This window comes from Squalius cephalus (assembly GCF_949319135.1).
Source record: "Squalius cephalus genome assembly, chromosome: 3".
Taxonomy (NCBI): Eukaryota; Metazoa; Chordata; class Actinopteri; order Cypriniformes; family Leuciscidae; genus Squalius; species Squalius cephalus.
Window position 1 is genome coordinate 56,014,488 of NC_137124.1, and position 21,926 is coordinate 56,036,413.

Sequence of the window (21,926 nt, forward strand, 5' to 3'; positions counted from 1 at the left end):
CAGAAAGCCAGTGCAGTGCTTAGGTAGTTGGCTTTCATTGAAAATGTTCATTTTTTCATTGTTATGTTTGATTTTTCAGCATATTTTCCCTGTTTTGTGTCTCAGGTATCATTCATGACACAGAGAGACGGAAGTCGGATGCTAGCTGCGCAATGCCGCCTCTCAAAGTCTCCTTGATCCAGGACATGAGGTGAGAATTAAACCATTATAGTATAGAGCAAAGCATTCGCACTACACAGAGAAGACAGAGACCTTTGCATGTACCCTTAGTTCTTGGTTCTGGCTATAGGTTATGAGTGGCTTTTGGTTTGACATATACAGCAATGTGCAGTATGTAAAAAATAAAGTTTTTTTGATCATCAAATCATGTAAATATATTTTAGCAGACCCCCAAAATACAACTATGAACTTTGTTAAATATGTTAAATGTTAAATAAAATGTTAAATAAATGTTAAATAAAAACAAAAGAAAGTATAATATAGTGTCCCGAGTCACTGCAACAATGCAACAAATAAAGGAACTCCATCAAATGAACTCACGTTACTACATCAGACATTTAAAGTGATCATTTGCATGTCAGTACATCAGAAAACCTGTTTTGTGTCTAAAATTGTTTGTAATTCCAATAAAACAATATTCCTAACAAGAATCAAATTGATAGTCAGACAATATGAAACTATACCCTGAAACCCAAGGTCAAAAAATTATCACATTTTATTTTTTATTTCTTTTATTTTTTACAGTTTAACATTTAAATCAATTTATGAACTGAAACTGAAATTTTTATATTGTTTTTATGAAAATACAGGCATGCTGCTGCAATGCAGGGAGTGTATGGTCTTAGATGGGAAGGGGGTTTCCTCACATCGCGTGAAGGAAGCACTGAGACGTTTCATGTCGCCACATTATTTCCAGCCTAATTAACACCAGACCCCCCGCTGAGCCGAACTGTGCCAGACTGCCAGTGCATGAAAGCCTCGGCATAACATCCCTCTCTTTAGCCATGTCAGCATCTCCTATTGACGATGCATTCAACAGAAATGGTTAATTGGTGTTAACAACACAGTATTTATCATAAAAGTATTACCTTTGTGGTACCTATTTTTCCTGATGTCAGCATAATATAGCAAGGCAATGACATTGTTTAGTGCATTAATATTATGGCTGCAGGTCTGCTTGAAAATCTGGCTTCAGCAGACTGTAATTGTGAGGTTTGTCGAGTCTGGAGGGCAGCACTGAACGCTATAATGCATTTATGTAATGGAAGGTCAGACAGTGTTGACTCCTAGAGTTGGAGTGGAAGAGAATGTGTCTGGACGTGGCATGCATGATAGCGGCTGGCTGATGCTCTAGGGAGTCTGAGACATTTCTCCTGCCCCCATTTTCTCTCCTGAAACGCTGGCGAATGCATTGGGTTCAGTGCTGTGAACCTGTGCACAGAGGTTTCTCGGCAAGAGCTCTTTTGATTCTTATAGCCATCACTTTTGCGGTCACATTTACCATTGTTTGGTGATTTTTTTTGTTGTTGTTGTCAAAATCCAATAATTTCAATTGGAATTCGAAAAATAAAATACCCTTTCGCTCAGAGTATGAGTACTAGTAAAGTAAAGTAAAGTCAAGTCACCTTTATTTATATAGCGCTTTTAACAATATAGATTGTTTCAAAGCAGCTTTACATTGATAATAGGAAATTAAAGTACCGTATTTTCCGGACTATAAGTCACAGTTTTTTTCATTGTTTGGCTGGTCCTGCGATAGTCAGGAGTAGTCAGATAGTCTTATAGTCATGTGCGACTTATATATCAAAATTAATTCATACTGACTGTCATGAACCAAGAGAAAACATTACCGTCTACAGCCGCGAGAGTAGCCTACTCTATGCTGCTCCTGTAGTCTACCCCTGAAAAAATTAACTGAAAACAGTTAACTGAAACATTAACCTAAAGACAACTGAGAAAGCCTGAACACAAACAAAATGCCCCCAAAAAGAAAAAAAATCTCCATGTTTTCGGTGCTGATGCAGTGGTGACGCGCTCATGTAACATGTAAGGGTGGCGTTGCCAATAAAGCACCTTAAAGCTGTCACATAGAACCGGCAAAAGTAATGATTATGAATATGTAAAATATAGCAAGGAGACATTTTAATTGTTTACTAATAAACAAGTGCTTTCTGTGTCAGTGTCGGCTGCAAAGATGAAGTTGACGATGCTGACTCGCGATCTTTGCATTAGTGAACGCGCCAGAGAGAAATGCACATTTCATACGGATTACATAAGCAGAGAACGTTTTGAATTGTTTTGTTTAAATGTAGACATTTCAAGCTTTCTATATATAGATAGCTCAGTCTCAGGTCTGTGAGGCAAGTAGACAACCTTATACGCTGAGTTTCGGTTCATTTATGAGACGAGCTCCAGTTCACTCGCCGGCGCCTTCGTGTTGTGATTATCTATTTTCTACTATATTTACTTCTTTTTTTAAATTTATTTCTTCTTTATTTATTAAATTCAGGCAATTGGTTGATGAAACATTGATTAAAATTAAGATGCAATTAATACAAAACGAAATTAAATTTAAAGACGGGCTTTGTGCTTTCTGTTTGAGGTCTCTGTGAAAGTTTTAAAGCAGTTTTTAGAGTGCTCGCGTCCGTAACGGAGAACTGTCCCATCTGTAATATTGTGTTTTTTTTTTTTTTTTTTTTTTTGTGAAATAAATTTCTAAATAAATGCGACTTATAGTCCAGTGCGACTTATATATGTTTTTTTCCTCTTCATGACCTATTTTTTTACTTATACTCCGGAGCGACTGATAGTACGGAAAATACGGTAACAGAGATTGTTTTGGCTTTACAGCAGCTCTAGAATAAAGTTATTGTCCAGCTAAAGTTAGTTTTTGATTGATTCACTTCCATTGCAAAGATCATTAGTTATTAACTTAGCCAACATACATTTTATCGCATGTGGCATCACATCTTGTTGGGACTGTAACTCATTTACCTAATTCTAGTGGAAATTGGAATTGAAAGCCCTGTTATCAGTATGTGATATCTGTTATCTGTCATGTTTCAGGCACATCCAGAACATCAGTGAGATCAAGACAGATGTTGGGAAAGCCAGGGCATGGGTGCGTCTCTCCATGGAGAAGAAACTGCTGTCCCGGCACCTGAAACAACTGCTGTCTGACCATGAGCTCACCAAGTAAGACCTATCGACGAGTTCTTTAGTGGCGTAGAAGGCGCTATCATAAATCAGATGTACTGTAGACGAACACTTGGATATCAGACAGTTCAAATGCACAGCAAAGAATAAGGCTCCATTAAAAATGAAGTGTTTTTTTATTTTTTTTATTATTAATGGGCCTTGAACTGAAGTGGCTCATCCACATTCTTTGTGGTGTCCTCTTCTGACCTGAAATGCATTTGAACTCGTTTTCTTCAGGTTCTTTAAACATGCACTTAACTTTCATCTCGGTTTCCTTTTAAAGCTGTATGATTTACCATGTTTGGTTGTATTTATTTGAAGGAAACTCTATAAGCGATATGCTTTCTTGCGCTGTGATGATGAAAAGGAGCAGTTCCTCTACCATCTCCTCTCTTTCAACGCTGTGGACTACTTCTGCTTTACCAATGTCTTCACCACAATTAGTAAGAGGCATCAATCTCGAATTGCAGACACAGTACATCATTAAGCTTTTTGCAGTTGAGAGTAACAATTAGGGCTGAGTAATAGAGTTTACAATATATATACAGTACATATATATTGTAAACACTCAGCCCTAATTGTTACTCTCAACTGCAAAAGCTTAATGGTTTTAAACCCTGAAACCTGCCTCAAACTGCCTAGATCTGATATGGGATTTATGAATGTCTATTTGTGCAGCAGCATATCTTACATACAAATTAATTCAAAAATATATATTATTATAATTATACATTTCATAACAATAGAAATAATTGACATTTCTGAGGCATTTTCGTGTCTTAACACTCAAATTTGCAATTAACAAACATGTCAAATGAATGTGCATTAAATCACTGTAATATTCATGGTGTTGCTTAATGTTGCATCACTAGCCAAATTAAACCATGTATATTTATTATATTAACTCTTGTATCAAATAAACGTTTTGTGACCTCGTCCTTGTTGTTGTTCACAGTGATACCATACCATGTGGTCATCATTCCCAGTAAGAAACTAGGGGGCTCCATGTTTACGGCCAACCCCTGGGTGTGCGTCTCAGGGGAACTAGCTGAGACTGGGGTCCTGCAGGTCCCCAAAAACACTCTGGAGATTACGTTTGAGGTGACACACCTACGTTCTTTTACGACACACCTACGTTCTTTTGCACATTACCCCCGTTTCAGAATCAGAATCAAGTGTGCGCAAACACACAAGAAATTTGTTGTGGTTTTCAGGAGCTCTGGGTACATACATGCACACATACATGCAATACATACATACATACATACATACATACATACATACATGCAAACATGCATACATGCATACATACTAGGGATGCCACAATTCTCAATATAATATTGAACCGTTCGGTACGACATCCACGGTTCAATACGCGCTTGTGAATTGCGGTTTTTTCGGTTTTACGTTTAAATAATTTATGTGCGTTTCATTTCTCTCCGAATTGACTGTTTGTGTGTGCCTGTAAGTCTACAAGCTGATAAGGAAATTCCCCGCGAGTGAATATTCAATCACTATGCTCTAAATTTATGGGGCGCTTAACCATCATTCCACACTTTAACATGGCGAGCGGCGGTGAAGTGAGGCTACAGTACGAGGAAGCGCCGGCGTCTTTCAAATCCGTGGTGTGGGGACATTTCGGTTTTGCCGTTGAGTATAGTGCCGAGGAAGAAAAAACGGTAAACAATAAAAATAACTGTGTGCAAGCATTGTTTTACACGTGTAGCCTACTCAAACGGAAACACAGCAATATCACTGTCTGAAGGCACAAATATGTTTATTTGAAATGGTCAATTTAAAGGGGTCGCACATCGGACGCGCAGCGCCACGTCACATTATTCTCTATGAGTGTACACGTAGCGCTACACACACCGTCGGCGCCTTTCGGCGTCTGTCCGTGGCGCCCAGCAACGGCTCAGGACCATGTTCAAAATCCTGCCGCGCCACAGAGCGCCATCTATATAGTTTTACATTAAATGTACATTTATTTGTCTCAAATCGTCGTTAATGTATACTGACTTCACCCTGTGCTGCAATATACATTTAGTTTTACATTCATTCACAGAAATCAGCTGCTTGAATGAAAATTGCTGATGTTATCGGATTTTCAGGCGATAGCCTATTGTCAATTCATTCAGTTAACGGACGCTCTGAGGTAAAGAGATGTCAGTGTTAATTGTATATTATACAATACACTAAGAACTAGTGGACTTTGCTTAGCTTTTAAGTTAAATAAAGGAGTATTGCAATAAATGGTTTTTATTTTTTTCTCCCTAACCTTATTGTTCCTATTGCCTAAGCACACAATAACAAAAAAACACTATTATGTGTCAAGCTATCAGAACCGAACCGAACCGAAAACCGTGGTTAAAAAACCGATCATGTATTGAACCGTGGGCTAACTGTATTGTTGCATCCTTACATACATACAAACATACATACAATACATACATACATACATACATACAAACATACATACAATACATACATACATACATACAAACATACATACAATACATACAATACATACATACAAACATACAAACATACATACATACAAACATGCATACATACAAACATACATACAATACATACATACAAACATGCAAACATACAAACATACATGCACACATACATACATACATACATACATACATACATACATACATACATACATACATACATACATACATACATACAAACATACATACAATACAAACATGCATACATACATACATACATACAAACATACATACAATACAAACATGCACACATACATACATACATACAATACATACATACAAACATGCAAACATACAAACATACATGCACACATACAAACATACAAACATGCATACATACATACATGCATTGCACACATACAAACATACATGCATACATACATACATACATACATACATACATACATGCACACATACAAACATGCATACATACATACATACATACATACATACATACATACATACATACATACATACATACAAACATGCAAACATGCATACATGCATACATACATAAATACATACATACAAACATGCATGCATACATACATACATACATACATACAAACATGCATACATACATACATACATACATACAAACATGCATACATGCATACATACATAAATACATACATACATACATACATACATACATACATACATACATACAAACATGCATGCATACATACATACATACATACATACATACATACATACATACATACATACATACATACATACATACAAACATGCATGCATACATACATACATACATACATACATACATACATACATACATACATACAAACATGCATACATACATACATACATACATACATACATACATGCACACATACATGCACACATACATACAAACATGCATACATACATACATGCATACATGCATACATACACACACAAGATAATAGAAAGAACATTTATAAATAAGATTAAGAAAATAAGAATAAAAAAATAATACAGAAAGTAAAGTTTCACTATATATTTTGCTGTATATTTTGGCACCATGCTAGATATTGACTATTGAAAACCCTAGGTGACTTCCTGTTTTGGTAATCTGTTTGGTCGAGGTTTGTTGTATAATTCTGTTTGTACTTCGCACAGTGCCAGAACCTGGGGAAGCTGACCACCATACAGATGGGCCATGATAACTCAGGGCTGTACGCTAAGTGGCTAGTGGAGTGCGTAATGGTCCGCAATGGGATCACAGGGCACACTTACAAGTGAGTGCCAAGATTTTAGTAGCACCATAATCACATTATTCATTATTAGTCCCTCAACTGACTGTCTGTTGTGTAGGTTTCCGTGCGGCCGTTGGCTGGGTAAAGGAGTGGACGATGGCAGCTTGGAGAGGATACTGGTGGGCGAATTGGTGACTAACACGGAGAACGAAGAAAGAATGTGCCGGACTCCTCCAATGCAGCAATCCCCCGGGATGATGCGAAGATTTGTCACCATTTCGCCAAACAGCAAACCAAGTGTGTACTTTTGAAATCTCATTAAAGTCAAAAGTCACATCTTATAGATTTTATAACTGCACTTATTTATTGCTGGAGGATATTTGTTGTCTCAAGCATGTTTCCCATTGTGTGTCCTCTAGAGTTAAACACAGGCCAGATCCAGGAAGGAGTGGGAGAGGCGATTAATGGGATCGTCAAACACTTCCATAAGCCAGAAAAAGAGGTAAAGACAAACAAACAGTGGAAAGGAGAAATGTGGATGAAATCAGCACATATTGATGATCTTTTCTTCTTTCTTCTCTTGTAGAGAGGAAGCCTCACGTTGCTTTTGTGTGGAGAGTATGGTTTAGTTTGGGCTCTAGAGCAGGTGTTCCAGCACGGATTCAAGTCACCGCGCCTTTTCAAGAACGTCTTCATTTGGGACTTTCTAGGTAACAAATACTGTTACATTCCATAAAATATTTTTTTATTATTAGTTTTTATTCATTTCTCATACTTGGTGTTAGGAGTGTTTTGTCTTATCAGACATGATTAGGTGTTATTCTTACTGTATATTTATACTGCATATTTTGGTCAAGAGCCGCCCACTTAGACAGGAAGAGCAGCTTGACTGACATGTAAAGAGATCAATCACAGTTTGTTTTGTTTATGTGCCATTTTATTCACTACTGTCAAACGTGTTTTTTTTTTTTTTTTCCAAGAATACTTCTATTTGGCAAAAATGCATCAAATTGATCAAATCTGACAGTACAGACATTAATAATATTACAAAAAAATACTTTCAAATAAATGCTTTTCTACTTTTTCTATTCATCAAGGAATACTAAAAACAAATGTATCATGGTTTCCACAAAAATGTTACGCAGCACTAGCCTAGGAATCTAGACACACCCTAGCGGCAGCAAAATGTATTTTGCAGCCAGGGCAGTCTAGCAACTCTCCATTGACTTTCGGAGCTGTAAAAACCTAAATTGGGTCAGGCCAATCACATCGTGTATTGAAAACAAAGAATGGCGGCTGCTGCTGGCGGCTTTGGCCGCGACTCTGGAGCACTTGGAGTTAAGTTTTTCTTTGAGAAAAGAGCAAAGAACGCCACTTAAGTCATCCTTAAAAAAGGAAGATGTGTTCGTTGTTTTGCCGGCCAGATTCAAAAGTTGAATTTATCAACTAACGTAAGCTCCGCTGTTAGGAAAACGCTCTGGTTGGTTGAAGCGCTGTCCTATTGCGTGCAGAGGGAATTTGAAAGACAGCCGTTTATCCCGCCCCTCGGATTGAGCCGTGTCTATGGTGAGTTGCCAGACCTAACATCTTGATGTAGGTCTGGCTTGCCAGGCTAATGCAGCACAGCGGTTTTCAACATTGATGATAATAATAAGAAATGTATCTTGAGCATAAATTAGAATATTAGAAATCAGCATATTATATAAACAGTTGATCATGTGACACTGCAGATTGGAGTAATGACGCTGAAAATTCAACTTTGCCATCAGAGGAATAAATTACACTTTAACACATATTTAACTGGAAAACAGATATTTTAAATTGTAATAATATTTCACAATATTACTGTAAATCTTATGAATCTCACAGACCCAAAACTTTTGAACGGTAGTGTATATACCACACTTGTCTGGAAGAAGCTCATTTGTATAATAAAAGCTAACAAAAGGTTACTTAGAAAGCCAGTCAGATTAAATATTAACACTCTGAGCAAGTGTGTCAGACGGTTAGTGTAAGAACTGTGTGCGGTCTGTAGTTTGAAGCTGAGACTAGGAGTTTGTTTGGGAACATGAATGATACCTCAAAATCTTGCAAGTAATCCTAAATCCTCCTGTTTATATTCCGTATTACCACAGAAAAATCACAGGTTTACTTTGAGAGCGCGGAACAGAGTCAGATGACCCAGGACGAGAACTGGCTGATGAGAGTCCGTCATTTCTGCCATTTCATGCGCGCCATCAACAGCACACCCAGAAACATCGGCAAAGACGGGAAGTTTCAGATGCTCGTGTGTCTCGGGGCCAGGTTGGTCATGATTTACGTAGAATTTTTGAATTTTAAAGTGCCCATTTTATGCTCCTTTACAAGTTCATAACTATTTGTGGTATCTGCTACAAATTATTTACATGATTTAAAGAAAAGGAAACACTAATTTTTCCATTATATACATTTCTGCAGCACCTCTTTCACCCTCTGCCTGAAACACTCTGTTTTAGTTCCTGTCTAATTACAAGCAATAGGACAATAAACTAGAACACAAAAACACAATAGACCTACCTGAAAACGTCAAACACGAGAAATAAGAAATACTACATAAATTCTATAAAGTAGTCAAATGTACAAAAAACACTGCATACTCTTCATTGTGTAAATTAAAAATTAATTTATTTCAAGTTACAAAAGTGATTCAGTCAAGAGCAGGGATGCTCATTTCGATTAATTTTCCCGACCGACAACCGCCACTCGTTAATCGATTATTAACCATTAACTGATAAGATTATAATATTGAATTGGCATTAAATACAAATCAAATTGACGCGTATCTGTGACCCTTTAAAAAATACAAACATTTTTTTTTTTTTATCAAAGGGTTTATTTTAACGTGCAAAGTGCAAACAGCAGCATACAGAACAGATCAACAACAGAACCTGGATTCAGTTTAAATTTCCACGCACCTGCAGCATTTCTGACAGTGAGAGAAAAACAGAATAAAATAATACAAATAAAAAACAAAATAGGCCTACACTAAATATATTTTTTAAACTTAAATAATTAACAAATTAAGATGACAAAAAGAAAACACGGAATCCGTTTGAACAAAGCTTTCAAAAACCGGCAATTTTTTTCCGTTAGACTAAGATTTTTCGTTAAATAAAAATAGCAGCCCTACCTCAGTTTAAATTTTCACGCACCTGCAGCATTTCTGACAGCGAGAGAAAAACAGAATAAAATGGTACTGCATCAAATACTGTATTTAATACGGCGCCGCATAATTTACAGGTAACTTCGTCGCCCTTTCTGTTAAAATGATCCCACACAGTGCTTCTTTTCGCTCGCTTCATTTTGCTTGCCTTGCTCGGAAAAAAATGTCTCCAGGCACGTGTCACGTGTGTGGTTGCGCGTGTTGATGCGCTCCGTGAGTTAATAAATATAAGCTATATAGTATTTTATTTTTAAACCATGCAGCAAACTAAAAAAACAAGAAGCTTAAAAAAACGTTTTAAACCGTTTAACTGATAGTATTAATCTTTACTTTCGGTTAACGGTTAAACGGTCAATATGAGCATCCCTAGTCAAGAGCAGTGAGAGATTGTTTGAATAACATTAATGACACAGACGGCAGCAGGTTTATTAGGCTGCTGTCACTTTAAGACCAAATGCACAAATCTAATATACTGATACATGTTTTCTTTCTCAGCTGTTGATGACAGGCATTTTGACACATTGTGTGTATTTGACCGTTCAAGCCCAAAGAGAACTCGTTTCAGTTCTCACGCGCTGTATGAGCAGTGGCTTCATGTGTGTGCTCAGAAAGCATCTCTTAGACAGTGCGCCATATACACAAATGAGTTTTCCTTCACGTTTTCACTTAAAAACGCATTAAAACAATAAGCTTTCATGAGAGGACAGCACGGCATAGTCACTTGAGCATATTTCTCTCTGAAATTTCTACAGGTTGACACATTTCTACCTGTTTATCGTGTCTACCGGTATATATAGCCCATCCCTAGGGTGGGACTTGTCCTCCTTAATGTCTGAGGTGGTTACGGCCCAGTAGTGAAGTTACAAAAATAGCGGAAGGACTACAGCTAACAATCTTTGGTTCCCAGAACATTCTTTTTTAAGGTTTGTTTTTGGTTAGCCAGGAAAGTTTTCTTAACGGAAATAGAGCGTTAGTTTTTGGTTCGTAGAACGTTATTCTAACGTTATGTTAACGTCCCCCCCCCCCCCCCCCAAAGTTATTTTAATGTTATATTTTATGTTCCAATGTTATTCTAACGTTCACCTAACCTCTTTACTCCAATATCATAACCCCTCTGTATGTCAGTAATCATCCAGCACACACTACCCATCATAGAGCTGGTAAGTCCCGCCCCTTCCGCTAACCCCACTGGACCTCTAGGTTGAAAAATCGTCAATGCAAGTGAATGCGAGAAAATGATTATTTTCTGGTCCCGTTTGAATTTTGCTATGAATGTGAACATATGTTGTCTGTGAATTTTTTATATAATTTTTCGTGTAAAGAATGCTACAATTTAGCGGGTAGAAGTTTGATACGGTTAGACTTTGTGTGAGAGCACTTTGTGGACTACAACTCTTCGCTGCTTTCAGACGGGAATCTGAAGAAAGATCAGCCCATTTGGTTTGAATGTGACATTTGGGTACAAAACACACAGGCATCTCGATCTGTCTCCATAGATTATCGCAGCATTAGCACCGTGATTTGACAAGTGGAGGGAAAATGTGTTATGGGGTGACGTCACATAGGCGACATGTAGTCTTTCTCGTTATGTCTTTTCCACAACTGCTAGCCAAAGAATCGTACAATATACTGTCAAACTCGTAACATGAAAAATTATATAAAAAATTCACAGACAACATATGTTCACATTCATGGCACAATTCAAACGGGACCAGAAAATAATTATTTTCTCCCATTCACTTGCATTGACGATTTTTCAACCTAGAGGTCCAGTGGGGTTAGCAGAAGGGGCGGGACTTACCAGCTCTATAGTATAAGCGGTTATGGACGTCTATAATCAGTATTATACAGTATTAAACAAAATAACCGTTATGGAACGTTCTGTATAAGGTATTTTTAGGTTATTTAACATTCTGGGAACAGTATTTCATGGTTGCAAAAAATAAAACCTAAAAAGAACATTCCTATAACGTTATTTGGTTCTGAAAAAATAACCAAATACTAACGTTAGGGGAACGTTGTGTTTGCTGGGACTTGCTGTTTTCTGGCGGAGAGATCGACACCCTTCGACTTTGTAACTTTGCAGAATGTTTCCATGAACAAACGGCTATATTATACACTAAAGGAAAGGTAAAATCAGAGAAAGGTGTATTATATGTGCCCTTATTTGAACTGACATGCTCTTTTGTCACAGCGATCAGTCACATGTGCTGACTCCTGTTGTCTTTCTGCTTGCAGAGATCACCTACTGCACCACTGGATCGCGCTCCTCGCCGAGTGTCCAATCACAGCACAGATGTACGAGGACATGGCGCTCTTAAAGGACCATTCTCTGGTGAACTCTCTGATTCGAGTGCTACAGACTCTGCAGGAATTCAACATCACTCTGGAGGCGTCTCTCGTCAAAGGCATCGGGATCTAACGCCGGCGTCTCCACGTAGAACTAACACACAGATCAGCGGGACCATGGACTAACTTTTTTTTTTTTTACATGGAGAGACTTGAACAAAAGGACTTAACCTGGCTTACGTCAAAGCTACTGTCATGTTTGCCATATATTAAGTGCAATGAGTCTTTTCAAACGTGTCATCATTTTTATCAACTGACATTCAAATATGTCCTCTATTTTGATTCATACGTTTCTGGAAAGGTGAAAACTCCCACCTGTGCTATGGCGTTTTATTGAAAGCTCAATATTTTTCGTTCGTTGTTGTGGACTGCTGACAATGGCCGTATTTAAAAGGGAAACGTGTGAGAAAAACTGTTATTATATTTTCAAAGAAGAACAGTGTTATTTTGATATGTGTCAGGTTGCTTGCTCTGTGCTCTAATCGAACCCGTACTGTCACCATGCAGAGTTTGAAGCAAATGATGTAGAAGTATGCTTTATAAGTACAACTTGTGGGGAATTCATATTTTACTTAAAAAAAGAAAGAAAGAAAAGATAAGAAAAATGGAAAAGGCTCTTTTTTTTAAAACAATGCCAGAGGCTTGTGTGATTTCAAATGCAAATCAGTTTAAAGAGATAGTTCACCCCATAAATTACACTACCGGTCAAAGTTTGGAATAATATTTTAATGTTTTTTAAAAAAAGAAGTCTCTTCAGCTCACCAAGGCTGCATTTATCTGATCAGAAATACAGCAAAAACACTAATATTGTGAAACATTATTATGATTTTAAAGATATGTTTTCTATTTTAATATATGTTAAAAATGTAATTTATTCCTGTGATGCAAAATGTTGAATTTTCAGCATCATAACTCCAGATTTTTGAAGGATCATGTGACACTGAATACTGGATTAATGATGCTGAAAATTCAGCTTTGATCACAGGAAAAAATATATATTTTTTTAACTATAGGGATAGAAAACAGTTATCTTACATTGCAATAATATTTCACAATATTATTGTTTTTACTGTATTTTTGATCAAATAAATGCAGTCTTTGTGAGCAGAAGAGACTTGAGTCGGTCATCATTTACTCACTCTATCATTCCAAAACCCTCTTTCTTTCTTCCCCGTTCAATGAAAGTCAATGGTGACCACAGTTCATTAAATGGGAAAAGAGCAGCTTGGACTTTCGTCTAAATATCTCCTTTTGTGTTCCACGCAGGAAAAGGTTGAACTGTCTTCTTAAGCTTATTATGATCCCCTAAAATCATACATACGACTTCTGAAAGTGATGTCCAACACATATTTTATGAGAGAGACTGTAAAAACCAAGAACAATCAACGAAAAAAGGATAACATTAGCGTTTCACCTAATAAGCAGTTGCAGCAGCCAATGTATCCTTTCGAAGCAGCGTAACACTCTTTAGCCCTCAGGTCTGGACTGCGGGCGACTCTAATGCCATATTTAAAGTAGAATTAAACTGGCACAGCTGCTGTGTTTGTGTCCCTAGTTCAACCCCAGCAGCCCCTCTGTTTCTGCTATGCAATATTTACAGCTCCAACATTTTGTTATTGAATATTGATGAAATATTCGCCTGTTTTTAGAGTGTAGCATCATTCGTAGGATATACCTTGGAGAAGCACATCAAAGACTGATTGATATTCATGTGCCAATTTCATCATGAATGTTCTGGTTCCTGTTCAAACACAGCTGGCATGAGCATTCTGGGAGTTTTTCTTTCTTTCTTGTGTTTTATCTCGATACATTTATAGACAAAGCGGTGTAATGTAGTGTTAAATATTGAACAATTGTGTACAGTGTATAAAATGTATTAAAGGTGACAATTCAATATGGTTATGATGCTTCAGCCTTTTTTTTTTAAATAATGCAAGCTTTCTTCAAGAGCAAAATTCGTGTTTGATTATATCTTTGCAGTACAATCTATTTTAATCAGGCATTTCCATGTCCTATGACCAGTTTAAGCAGCATTTTGAATTTTCTATTATAATTATGTATCAGACTTTTATTGTTTAATAACCATAATAATTGAGAGACCACATGGAATATTTTGTAGTATTAAAAGGGTTATTAAAAATATGAAAAACCAACAAAAAAAAAAGAAATAGATCTCTCATTGCTGAACCTTATACTTAACACTTTTTAAGCAAGTTTAAAAAAAAAAAAAAAAATAAGAACGTCAACTTTAACGATATGAAATATAAAATATATATTTTTAAAATAAACGTTTGATGAGTTGTCAGAAAAAGTGCATGGACAAGATATCTACCCATTTTAAGAATAATATCGTAAGTATAATGCTGGTGGTGTTTAGGACTTATAATAATGCACACTGCGTCTCACTTGACTGAAAGACAAGACATAAAATCACTTTATCAGGAACATTACATTTCAGCGTGTTATATAATATATTATAATATAATATTATTTAATATAATAATAATATAATATAAAATAATATAAATACAAACACTCCCGTATTCCCAGCATTCGAGCTACAACAACATAGCGGGAAACGAGTCCATTCACACACATTCAAGTCACAACAAGAACAATGCGTTACGTGCGGAACGTTTGTGTACTTCCCCGGATAAAACATTCTTAAATGGCAAGCTCGAGCGCAGTGATTGGTCGAATGGATGTTTAAACTTGGCGTCTAAGCTCCTTATATGGTCTTCCTCCGACAAACCCCTTTACTCAATGTTTGTACGCAGGCCCCGCCCCCACCATTCATTTGTGTTTCTGTGTGTGGTCGTAGTAAGGCATGCGCAGTACAGACGAGTAAAACGGACGGAATTCAAAGTTTCTGACGGTAAGTCCTTTGTTATTGTTGCGAACTAACTACACGAATGTAGCATCTCGTTTTTAACTGTTTGTACTGTCAGTATCGGAGTGCGTAACGTGTTGTGTGTATAATGTTAGTGCGTTTACAGCGCGGTTATTTACATCAACAATGGGGCTTGGCGCGCGTGGATGTGAGCGTGGCATGGTCGCGTGCTAACGGGCTAGCTGTTATTGTTAATGGGACGCGCGTTTGGCGCTCGCTCACTGTTTGGGCAAGTTTAGAATAGCGATCGTATTTTAACGATAATATCATCCGTGTGTTGTTTAGAAACCGCTTCCTAAGCGATTTAAAAGCGCGTGTGAATGTTAATTCACGACACATGTCCGTGTAGCTTTCTTTTGGTTTCAATATATGCAAATATGGCGCGAACGAATTAATAAAAAAAAAAAACATAAATCCGAGCATGCTGTATGTCACAATTCATCTTAATAATAATTTTGTAATGTGTGGAGTCTTTGTGAATGAGTCGTGTCATGTTTGGTGTTGTTTTTCAAGCGTTTGTGTTTATGCATCAAGCGCGCGATGTTCATTATATTATGCATAACGTTACATGTCGTTTAAGAGGTGTTTTTTAAGTAGTATTAACTCAGTGTTTTGTCTAAATCCCCGTGAACAGGCGCCCATTTAATGGTACTTTCGATTTTACAACTCCGCCTATTTCACCCGCTTCGCCCAATGTCAAAAATTCCCAAAGGAATTCTTATCATTATTTGGAGCGACTAAACGGGAATCCATCAAGAATCAAATAAAACCAGAAAATTACAAAATAGGAATTGATTTATCCAGTAGTCCATGACTTGATTCTTACAGGATTCCTGTTTAAAATGGGTTCCCAGCTACTAGTTAAAAAATCCCACTATCGTTCTTTCTAGGATTTTCCAAATAATCAAATCCCATTGCACGCTTGCTGCCGCTGTTTGTTTTTCTCGTGCGAGTCAATGATCGTGTATTAAATGTGGCTGCAGTGAAAGGCTTTTGTCAAACATCAAAAGTAGGTCATTGCTGCAGGCGAGACGGGTTCACAGCAAACACGCTTTTTAATCCCAGACGCGCGCGCTTGTGATTCTGCATTTTTCTTCGTAACTTCTAGCGCACAACGCGATGAAATTGTCAAGTTCAAGAGATATATGTTAGTGCCCCCGCCCCCTTCAATCCCCCGCGCAAAACGAGCAGGAGACCTTTTGTTTTAATGACGCTCTCCATTCATTTCTAGAGCCCGTAAAGATGTTCGGCTTCCATAAATCCAAGATTTACCGCAGTAACGAGGGTTGTTGTATCTGCAAAACCAAGTCGTCAAGTTCTCGCTTCACTGACAGCAGCAGATATGAGGAAAACTTCAGACTCTGCTTCGGGTAAGTGTTTATCCATGACTCCGCTTGTATCCCAAAAATAAAGGATTTTCAATCACAATTTTTGATCCTAATTAGATTGGGATTTAATAATATCATACTAGATGAGCTTTAATTTTTCCAGCTTATGTGATCCCATTGGGATTGTTTCCAAAAAGAGGAATTCCATTATCCATTTGATAATAGGCGATGCAATTCTAGTCATATACTTGATGTTTTAAAAAGTAGTTCTGTCCTTAAATACATTTTCTGTCATTCATATTGCAATATATTTTTCATAGTCTGGCCGAGGATCGGGTTGGAGACATCTGCAACGCTTGTGTGCTGCTGGTAAAACGCTGGAAGAAATTGCCGCATGGATCAAAGAAGAACTGGAATCATGTAAGGGACTGTTTTCTTGTTTTCACTGGAATCATCCAGATTCATTTTCAGACATTGTGAGAATAATCTTGTTTCCCTCCTAAGGTGGTTGATGCCAGAGCGGGACCGGGATTCAAGCTGACCAAACCCAAGAAAGTCAAAAATAGTGACGGAAAGAAGAAAAGTAAACTGAAGAAGCTTCATAAGTTCAAAAGACAAAGTGAGTTGCACTTTTTTTTTTTTTTTATCTAACCTCATGATGGTGAGAAAAAAACCCCAGAACTCTCGTGTCTATATAATGGCATTGAATAGCGACCAGCATCAAGCTTTAAAAGAAATGCAGTAATGATCCTGTGTGACATGACGTGTCGTGTATTCTAATTTTTGGGGGGGTGTACGATTGGGTTTGGTGAAAAACAAATAAAAATTGAATGCATTATTTAATGAAAATCCTGAGCTTGGCCGTTGGTCTTCTGTGCTCGACGTTCACTTTCATGAGTCTCTATTAGCGCCGCAGTTCACTCCGACTTGCCCCAAAATAAACACACAAGTTATGAGAAATCAAGATGAATCACATCTGTCGACTCATTCTGACTGTCATCTGCCAGACGGAAACCTTTTGGGGATTTCTAGGCGTTGCATTTCATGTTTATTCATCTTGATTTCTCATAACTTCTAATAGAGATTCATGAACACAGTCGAGCTCAGGGTTTTCATTAAATACATCAAATTTTGGTTGTTTTTCACCAAACCCTATCAGATTCCCCCAGAACACCTGGAATATACCAAATGTCACATGGGATATAGGCCTGTCACTATCCATTATTTTAGTAATCGATTAATCAGTTGATTATTTTGACAATTAATCGAGTAGTCAGATACTTTTTTCTTTATTTTGTGGTAGTAAAAATAGACCTAAACAAAGACCTAAGCTTTTAAAATTATTTAAAATACATGTATCAATAACAATGAGACTTGAGGTTCAAAATATTAAAAGTATCAAAAGCAAGTAATCATATGGTGTTATAGAACAATACAGTTAAAATACAGAATATAAACTAGGGATGCACCAATATGACAATCGACCGATACCGATCATCTTTATATTTGAAAGCCTGATATAACAACTGATATTGTCTGTAAGCCTGATTACAAAAGTCTCGCTGTTAAAAGCCATGTCCCAAGCACACGATTTGCAGACTTACTGCACATGTTGCACTTAACCATATTTTTCCTTTTTTCAATCATATTTCAAGCCATTTAAAACCATCATGTTGAGCATCTGAAGCATCTCAGCTGATGGAAATAATCCATTATATATCGTTATCTTTAATGTATCAGCCACATTTTCTTACCGCGTCGATAACATTAAAAATGACCATATATCAGCCGATATATTGTGCATCCCTAATATAAACAATCATCCTATGTACATTATGTATAATAACAAATGGATTCCTTTTCTCCTACAATTCACATCGCACAATTGGAAAATGTTCCAGCGAGCTTGTGTTTTTGCAGATGGCATGTTGATGTTTGCCGTCATGTCTCGACAGATTCAGATGCCCACAGCACCACATCCAGCATGTCTCCGTCTCAGTCTCCCAGCCACAGCAACCAATCAGACGACGGCTCGGACATCGAGACCAAACAGAGACGCCCGACCCCGTCTGGGTTCTCCTTTCTCGACCTGTCCTACTGGAAGAGGTAATCTTCTTCTCCTTCTGTTCACCGATGCGTGTTGACATCCTAGTGGTTGAGTCGGTGAATAACACCGTCGATGCGTTTCAGGCAGAAGGTGTGCTGTGGGATCGTCTACAAGGGGCGTTTCGGTGAGGTGATCATCGATCCTCGTCTCTTCAAGCCCTGCTGTAACAAGAAGCGTCCCGCTCTGGCATCCTCCTCGGACTCTCAGATCTCCCAAACACTTCCTTCCCCTCTCCCGGAGGTCATGAAGGAGGCCTGGTGATCCTCCAAACGCACCCTCCTCGAGGCCCTCATAGCTTTGTCTCCAGTGGTAGACTCTGATATCTTCCCTTTGTTAGATAACTGTGTATGAGTTGAGTTTTCCCATTGCTTTTGTATTATTATTTTTTTAATGCCTATTTTGTAAAATGTAAGTTTTGTACCTTTTTTTTATTTTTATTTTATATATAACCGGAAAAGGAGAAAAAAAACTGGGCATTAGGACATATTTATAGGTCTGAGTTAGGAAATTTAATGTAATCCATTTTTTTTATTACTGTAAATTTTTTTTTGGGAGTTACCAGTGTTTTGTAAATATAATCTTATTTTCCATTCCAGTGCACCAAAAGACTTCTATTTGGCATTTAGTTTCACGGGTTAAAGATGAATAATGTAAAGCGCTATATATGACATTACAGCCAAGGCATTAATGAGATGGTGTACTTTTAACTTAAGCAAATACAATATTTTACCTTGCAGTCTTCTGCTCTGACTCGAGCTGTGAACTGTGCTCTGTTAAATCACACACACATGCATGTACTGACAAGGTTTCTTTGGGCACAATATTCACAATGTGAATTTTGGACACATGCTTGTAAAATCTCATTTATTTCTGGTTTGGCATAAAGATGTTTCTCAATATTTAAAATACGGTTACGGGTTTGTAAATCTTTAAAACCAACGATTATCTCAGAGTATTTAAACGGTTATCATTTACACAATGGCATATGAAAGCATGCATAATGTATTTGTAGGCATGATCAGTTTTATGACTTGGTGGTGTTTGTAATTTTTTTTATTCATTTTTTTTTATGTTGTTGTATGAGAGTGTTATAATACAGAAAGTAAGAGATATAACTGATTGATGAATTTCCGACCAGGCTTTACACTGTGTTTTAAACCACGTTTTCCATGTCTCAATATTGTACACTAAAGCTAATCGAAGATGAAATTGTACAGTCTTTCAGCCTTGATATAATGACTGCAGCCTTTGTTTTTGTTTTGTTTTAATTGTTACAGTTTGGATCAATCAAAATGTTGTCGATGTGACAGAAAAGCCTTTTTTTGGGCAGGGGGAAATTGCTTTGCTTCCAAACTCGTGCAAGATTGTGGAGTTTATGAATTTGGTTAGGTTATTATTTGAATGAATGTTTGTTTTTATTCACCAGCAATACGTTGAGTCGACTTTAGTGTCGACTTGATGCTCTCGTTCTTAAAATGCACGAGAGCGAATACAAGATGTCGATAAATTTCAGGGAAAAAATGTTTTTGACTATTAATGTGGCACATTCTCAGTCAATGTGCCTTACCAGAGATTTAGCTGATCATTTCATTACGTTCATTTGTCATTTTTAACTTATGCTATTTATTCAAAGCTGTCTGTACAATTAATGCTGTAAAGAAGTTTTTGTGCACTTTCTTTTTTATACTTTTTGTAATATTACCATTGATAAAATTTTGTATCTCAATTTTCCTCACATTGGTATTTTCATAAAACTTTTAAAGTAAATCTTGTCTTTGTCAGTTTTTTGGTAGTCTTCAATATATATATATTTTTTAAATATGGAAAAACTGGAAGAAGAGAGGGATGTAGATAATGAAATATGTGTGTTATGCTGCGAACACTCAAAGTCGGATATTCGACCTGTGAACTCGGGGAACATCAATGCCGTCACTTCTAAGATGTCGGCAAGTCCTGCCTTCACGAGCATAAACGTATCAAAACAAACTTAAACGTTTATGTAATAATTCCTTACTTTTTGCTTTTCGTCATCTGCTTTCAAAGCGATTTTATGTTGTTTTATTCTGTTTTGCCATTGTTGACACAAAAACACGACGCTCTCGTTGTGTCGTGGCGATATCATGTGGTCAACATGTGAACGACAGTCTGAAGTGGGACGTTTAATTCGGGAGATTCCAAACCTCGTTTCCTAGTTAGAAAATTGGACACGAAGACCCTCTCAAGTCAACTTTTGAATGCGATGAGCTCGAGCTCGTAGTCTCTTCTGTAAAAGTAGGAAATTTCGAATAGCAACATTAACTCGTATAGACCAGAACTCGCCATTCTGAGGGGAAAAGGCATAATGTTGACTTTCAATCTTGCAATTCTGATATATAAACTCGGAATTACGAGGGGGGAAAGTCAGAATTGTTAGATAAAACTCATAATTACCTTTATTTGTTATTTTATTCAATGGCTTCCATAGACTTCTACTGAAGTCAATTAGTCTGCCACAAATGTGTGCTTTCTGTTTCTGAACACTAGGTGTTGCCGACACTACACTGATCATCATATATTCACTTCTGCTACCCATAATCCATCATACCTCAGTGTTAAATAATCAAAGTCCACAGAGACTAACGTGTTAATCTCCTCATTGTATACTGCTATTTTTTTTTCATCCCATTTTTTTTTAATTTAATTTCATTTTATGTTAACCCCATGTGTAGTTATTGTTTTCTAATGTTTGTTGTTTGCTGAGCATGGTGACTTTTTGTAATCTCGTTGTTTACAATGACAATAAAGCTCTATTCTATTCTGAGCTCTCCTGTTAAAGTTTATTTGATTGTTCTTTCACTTAAGAACAAGGACCCCCAAATATGATGAAACCCTTGCAAAAATATAAAGCAATATATTTCCCTGTAAAGACCCATTTACTGTATATGTGTGATACAATTAATAAAATATAGGGTTTCCTTAGAATTATTAACTTTTTTCATTGTACTAAATATATGTAAAGTCAACAGGTTTTTTTTTTTTTTTTTTTTTTTTTTTTTACCCAGTCAAGTCACTTTTATTTATATAGAGCTTTATACAATACAGATAGTTTTACAGTGATAACAGGAAAATAATGCATTTCGGCTGTTGTGCAG

The 21,926-nt window shown here is 36.9% G+C and overlaps 2 protein-coding genes across 3 annotated transcripts in view; both read left to right on the forward strand.

The window, feature by feature from the left end:
- The window catches only part of dennd5a (DENN/MADD domain containing 5A), an 80,938-nt gene extending 67,856 nt beyond the window's left edge, over positions 1 to 13,082 (forward strand). For both annotated transcript variants that reach the window (XM_079865567.1, XM_079865566.1), the window contains 10 exons: positions 106 to 190; positions 3,067 to 3,195; positions 3,520 to 3,641; positions 4,154 to 4,299; positions 6,843 to 6,961; positions 7,038 to 7,216; positions 7,339 to 7,421; positions 7,506 to 7,629; positions 9,055 to 9,223; positions 12,360 to 13,082. In XM_079865567.1, the coding sequence (XP_079721693.1) occupies positions 106 to 190; positions 3,067 to 3,195; positions 3,520 to 3,641; positions 4,154 to 4,299; positions 6,843 to 6,961; positions 7,038 to 7,216; positions 7,339 to 7,421; positions 7,506 to 7,629; positions 9,055 to 9,223; positions 12,360 to 12,543 (1,340 nt within the window). In that variant the 3' untranslated portion in view covers positions 12,544 to 13,082. The remainder of the gene's footprint in view (positions 1 to 105; positions 191 to 3,066; positions 3,196 to 3,519; positions 3,642 to 4,153; positions 4,300 to 6,842; positions 6,962 to 7,037; positions 7,217 to 7,338; positions 7,422 to 7,505; positions 7,630 to 9,054; positions 9,224 to 12,359) is intronic.
- Positions 13,083 to 15,225: 2,143 nt separating this feature from the next.
- On the forward strand, positions 15,226 to 20,559 carry sinhcafl (SIN3-HDAC complex associated factor, like). The gene is made up of 6 exons (XM_079868017.1): positions 15,226 to 15,345; positions 16,592 to 16,730; positions 17,009 to 17,108; positions 17,193 to 17,307; positions 18,644 to 18,794; positions 18,879 to 20,559. The coding sequence occupies exons 1-6, from the start codon at positions 15,234 to 15,236 to the stop codon at positions 19,054 to 19,056; spliced, it is 795 nt and encodes a 264-aa protein (XP_079724143.1). The 5' UTR covers positions 15,226 to 15,233; the 3' UTR covers positions 19,057 to 20,559.
- Positions 20,560 to 21,926: the final 1,367 nt, after the last annotated feature.